Source organism: Canis lupus, chromosome 1, assembly GCF_003254725.2.
Source record: "Canis lupus dingo isolate Sandy chromosome 1, ASM325472v2, whole genome shotgun sequence".
Taxonomy (NCBI): Eukaryota; Metazoa; Chordata; class Mammalia; order Carnivora; family Canidae; genus Canis; species Canis lupus.
The window spans coordinates 45,172,102-45,178,101 of record NC_064243.1 but is presented as its reverse complement, the minus strand read 5'-3'; the positions used below and the strand labels follow the sequence as shown (position 1 = coordinate 45,178,101).

General features: G+C 39.4%; 1 protein-coding gene across 1 annotated transcript in view; it reads left to right on the top strand.

Annotated features, from left to right (window-relative positions):
• Positions 1-516: 516 nt before the first annotated feature.
• NOX3 (NADPH oxidase 3) overlaps positions 517-6,000 on the top strand; it is a 59,674-nt gene continuing 54,190 nt past the window's right edge. Inside the window, exons 1-4 of the mRNA XM_025422606.2 lie at positions 517-564; positions 1,201-1,296; positions 1,399-1,509; positions 2,506-2,590. Of these exons, the coding sequence (XP_025278391.1) occupies positions 517-564; positions 1,201-1,296; positions 1,399-1,509; positions 2,506-2,590 (340 nt within the window). The remainder of the gene's footprint in view (positions 565-1,200; positions 1,297-1,398; positions 1,510-2,505; positions 2,591-6,000) is intronic.

The window sequence follows — 6,000 nt, the reverse complement described above, 5'->3', positions numbered from 1 at the left end:
CCTTCTGAAAGATTGTTTAATTCATATTTATTTACCACCATTCTATAAAGGAATTTTTTAAAAGAAGGAAGGGAAAAGAAGTAAAGAAGTAGAGAAAATAAAGTAGACAAAGTTCATGTGAAGTGTTTTGCTGTACCCAACCTTCGGCAATGAGGTTATTTCTCAAATTTAGGTAAAGACTTATTATCATCTTGACTGCAATCATGTAGAAAATGAATGGGGTATAAAGTACATGAGGATAATTTAATAAAATGAGCTTTCTTTTCTTATGAAATCTTTGAAGAAGAGAATCATTAGACAGAGGCTTGCCTTGTACTCACCCAGGTCATGAGGCATGTCATTTTGGTGATGTGCCTTTGGCAAGAAGTCCTTAATTAGAAATTCCTCGAGAGCTGCTCCCAGTAGGTGCTTCCTGAGACAAAAAGACAAAATAATTTAGCAGGGAAGCCCTTACTAAGGATACAGCATCCAGGCTCAGGTGAATGAAAGAAATAATTTACTGACAGCAAAGCTGTCATGATGGGGTGCTGGATTTTGAATGAAAGTCTCTCTGTCATATTAGTAGTAAGTATCATTTTTATTATTCAAGTTTAAATATATATATTAGACAGTCTTTGATTTTTAAGATAATTTGTATAGGAATGCTAAATAGCTTGAAGTATTACTTTGGTAAAAGACTAAAACTTGTTAGAAAACATTCAGTAGATATATTTAATTTACCCTTACAGAATCATGTAAAGTTGTTTTTCGACTGAGTTCATTTCTAATTATTTTTAAAGTCAAGTAGTTTGTTTCTGCATAATGTATGAATGTTTCTCTAAATCAAATGAAGTCTTTGAATTAGACTACGAAATTGGAATTTTTCTAGAGTACTTACTGGGTTGTTTTTAAAGATTTCCTCCTTTTGCCATCATTGATTTAAAACATTAGAGTGATGTTGATTAGGAAGGTTTTGTACTTTTCATTAAATTCCTTAAAGTATACCCATATGTGCTTAAAATCTTTGTTATAAAGTTAACAATTTATTACCATTGTAATACCATCACTGTTAAAAACTAATCTATGAGAAATAAGTATAGAGTAAGTCTGATTAATATTTAGAAGTTCTTCATTTCACTTTAAAAGAAGAACCCCAAGTGATTTTGAACAGAAGGAAAGATTGAAGATAGTATTGATTGGTCTCTTTTCATTCAACATTAGCTCTCATGGCTGGGAGTCAATTTATATCTGTTTATTGACACCTTCTGTTGGTATGAAGAGGAGGAGTCTTTCCTTTACACACGAGTTATTCTGGGTGTAAGTAGAGTTGGTGACTACACATTATCATTTTGGAAAACTCTGTTTTCCCCAGCTTCGTTACTCTCACTGTGTCTCTCTTGTGTCTTTATAAATGGACAGTCAACGCTGGCTTGGGCGCGAGCATCTGCAGTATGCCTGAATTTTAACTGTATGCTAATTCTATTACCAATCAGTCGAAACCTTATTTCATTCATGAGAGGGACAAGTACCGTAAGTACTAAAATATCTGAAAATTTTTCAGCTGTTATAATGTCCTAATATAAGTGCCATGGAAGACCAAGATGTGCTTTACTCTGAAATTTGAATTGAAGTATGTTTCTTTGTCTGAGAGAACACAATGGCTAAAACTAAAAATCACAAGTTGGTACATCTCTTTTGACTTTTGCTCTTGCCGTTCACTCCCAGCAAGACATTGGAGTCATTGCTCAGCCTTTCCCTGATGCATTTGCTCTGTTGGAAAAAGATGGCTAATAGAATTGACCTGTCTCACAAAGATAAAAGAATTATAACAGTTTGAAATATTACCATTTGTAATTGAAAGGAGACAAATATGCAGTTGAGCCAAATGCCACTAAGGACACGTCTTTCAGAGCTCTCAGCCCAGGAATGCACAATCACAGCACACAGGTTTCAGTATGTAGATTTTAACCCCTACCACACATAACAGAATACTTCCTAATTATATTGACTTGATTGTGTTGGGTACTGTGTTTCCTGCTGACTAGAGTAATGCACTGTACAGAAAAATGAGAACGTCAATAACCGTAACTAGATGAAATAATTTATTATATAATCATCATCAAAATTTTATGAATATTTAGATGTAGGTGAATATAGAGCCTTTCTTCATGTAATAAGGAATACTTTAGAATCTATTTAAACTACATCCATAAGGATGATGGTTTCCATCTCCACTTCCTAAACTAGTCGAGGCACAGACATTAGCAGGTTTATTCTAGAATTTGGACTTATGGTCAGGGAACTATACTACCTCTTTCACTTTTATTGAGTTGAAATTTCAGCAAAGCTAGTAATATCCATTTGATTTTGCTTCTTGGACAAATTAATGGCCACTAACCACTGTGCCCCATTGCACCACCTTCAGGAATGTTGAGGCAGAGCCTGAGTCCCACTCTTAGCTCTCAGGATGTTATTATCACTGTGATTTTTTTCCCCAGATAAGACTTTCATTTTCTGTTACCCCAGTGCTGCAGAGGACTGTGGAGGAGACAGTTAGACAAAAATCTCAAATTCCACAAACTGGTCGCCTATGGGATAGCCGTTAATGCAAGTGAGTGCTTCGTATTCATTGCTCAGTGGATTTTACAAAACCTAATGTTTAGCTTGGCAGTTTTGTTTTCATTCCCCTTCCACCAAAGGCTCACCCTTAAATAAGACTTTGCCTTCCATTTGACCACATAAACATTATATAAATGGATTTTTTTAAGATTTTATTTATGTATTTGAGAGAGAGAAGGAGCACAAGCACGGGAAGGAGCAAAGGGAGATGGAGAAGCAGGCTCCCCGCTGAGCAAGGAATCTGATGCAGGGCTCAATCCTAGGGTGCTGGGATCATGATCTAAACTGAAGGCAGAAACTTTACCCACTGAGCCACCCAGGTGCCCCTAAGTGGAATTTTTGAATTTCTGATTTAGACTCATATAGTTTTCCCTGCAAGCCTGCAGTTTGTCAGGGAAAAGCTTATGAAATTTCATTGTCATTTGTGAATAATTAAGCTTGTTGAGATCATGACAATAAATACCTAATTGCAAAATGAAAACTGTGCTATTCAATATGATTCACATTGGAAATAAAACTGATCTGTACTCAAAATCTCATTCAGAGTCATAGGAAAATGGTATCATAGGCAGTAAAAGAAAAAAGAAAAAAGGAAAAGTAGGTGAACAGGGTTCTGAATAGTATGGAGCCAGTGGATATAAAAGGACCTTGAAAAGATATGAAGCTTTATAGCGTATAAAGCGTTATTGTTATTTCTTGAATAAGAAAACAAGAGAATTCAAGAGAAATACAATAAAAATTAGCATGCGGGGCCAAGGTTAAGCTCTGATGAGGAAGAAAAGACGCTGAGCAATAACCAACTCATTTGTGGTTTTGTTGGACAACAGATACACTGAAATGAAAGGCTATGTGCACAATAAAGAGTTATGGTTCAGGACTGTTTCTCTCAAACTAATTTAACTATAAAATGTTTTCCTCATTTGTTTTTATCCTCTCATGCATAAAAAATAGCAGAGTAAAAAGAACACTCAAAACAAATGTGGATTTAATTAAGCAACAAGACATGACAGACAGTGCCCGAGTGCCAATTAACACAACTTCGGGTGTGCAGTGAGACATGTGGGGAGATTTCCCCATCAGTTGTCTTCAGTGCCAGATTAAACCAACCCAGGAAATGTCTGCCAGAGTTCTTTGTAGTTTGTTAAGAAATCAGGGTAAGAAGACATCATGTCCTAGAGAAAACTAGCCAAGGGATGGAGGGCAAAGAACAAGCTAATGCATCTCTATGGCCCAAGTGCCTACTTATGGCAGAGTCCACGGAGGTGCCAATAACCTTTAATGTATGAGTTGAACAAATGAAGGAATGAAGACTCAGGGAAGCAGACTTCAGCTTAGATATGGAAGTCTTTTCCAGACCTTCAAAATTATCTAAAATTGGAGTGAGGGTCCCTGAGTACACGGAGTTCCCGTCGTGGGCTATGTCAAAGTGGAGTCCAGATTGCTACTTGGAAGCCTCTTCAGAGAAAGAATTCAAGGAATCTCTAAGTTTCCTTTAAAATCTTAAGAATTTGGGACACCTGGGTGGCTCAGTGGTTGAGCGTCTGCCTTCAGCTCAGGGCATGATCACAGGGTCCTGGGATCAAGTCCTGCATTCTCCCTCTATGTCTCTGCCTCTCCCTCCGTGTCTTTCATGAATAAATAAATAAATTCTTTAAAATATAATAATAAAATGCAATCTTAAGAATCTTTCATCCCTACATTAAAAGAGGAGATAAAATACAGTAAAATGGCAGGAAGGATATTATCCCTATGCAATCGGTTTAAGGCAGAACTGGACTCTAAGAGAAAGAGAGAAGAGTCCAAAAAACCCATCAGAAAACGAATCATCGAAACACATCAGAAAAGGAAGCAGAGAATAAAAGAAAATGTTATCCAATAGGTTTGTCCTTAAACCTTTGGGTATGTATATTTTCTATGTAATCATATACCGATAGAATAAATGCATCAGTGAAGTCTATTGAATGTCTCCGATGTGCAAGATACCCTAAAAGAAGCTGTAACCTTAAAGTAGTGTAGGCAGTACTGTTTTCAGAATGGAGAATAATAATTTACCAGGGACAGCAGTTGATTAGAATCAGGCAACCAAATTATTTTATTCCCCTGCCACTGATTGGTCCTGTGATCTATGATAAGTATGTTTATGCTTTTTCCTCTATGGACTTAAAAGAACAATAATTCAATCTATCCAACTCCAGATGTGCAGACTTGTTGTCAGGTTGTCTCTCGGAAACCATGGACTACAAGGTCATCCACTTGCCACTACTGCAAAGAGAATCAAACCTAAGTATAGCATGGCCGGAGGGCCCCGCCACTCAGTGAGCCCTGCCCCCTCCATACTCCCTGGCTTCTTCTCCTTGGAGATGCCCAGCCAGTAGTCTGTGCCTTTGTTCCTGTTATCCCCTTCATGTTAAATGCTCTTCCTCTTCTTACTCAGTGGATAAGACATTGCCGTATCCAGGATTCCTTGCCAGGCCTGCCACCCCCTGACCTACCAGGTCTGGGCTGTCAGCCCACTTCTCCCGCAGACCTCAGTCACCCCTCCTACTACCAAGTAAGATTTCTCAGACTCTGATCGCCACAGGGGCTGAAATATACCTTATCTGACTTGGCTTTCCTGGCCCCTGGCACATAATAGACCCTCAACAAATGTGGTCCAACTTGAGGATGAACAGGAGTCAGCCAGCAGGCAAAAGAGATTAGAGGAATTTGTGAGAAAGGTACAAGAGGTGACAGAGCAGTTGTTCAGGGGTCCAGCAGCAGCTCGGTGAAGGAAACATAGGGTGTGGGCAGGGAAGAGATTCAAAATGATGCCAGTCGTGGGAGATAAGATAAATTCACATTCTGCCACAAGCGGAATCAGGACACTCTTCCTCCCTCCTTCCATCACAGATCCCTGGAGAGGATCAAGTATCCCCTCCGGGCCTTCTTCTGCTTGAACCCCCACTGCTTTGCTGGGCTCCCAAACATCCCAGGGCTCCCCCCACCCCACTCCCCAGGGTCAGACTGCTTCTGAGAGCAAAGCACTCCTCCCCCACCACCATGGCAACCAGCAGCGCAGGGCTGCTTCCATTCCCAGCAAAGGCAGGAGGGTGGGGAGAAAGCTCTCTGCTTCTCCCAAACCCTGACATAGCAATTATTACATTTCACACTAACGAAGAAATGCGGCTGGCAACTGCGCTTTTAGAAAAAAAAAAAAAAATGCTAAGCCCTGGTTTCATAGATATCCCTTTGCTTTTCACATTTTGTCCTTCTGGTGTATTCGCTTGGGAGCAGCTGAAAATGTCCCCGTGCTTATTTTATTAGCATCGCCCATTATGCTGCTTTTCAAATAGCCGACTGGCTTAATAGAGGTGTGTAACCTTGGAAGAAGTGCATCCACATCGAAGTTGGCGTGCCAGCGCC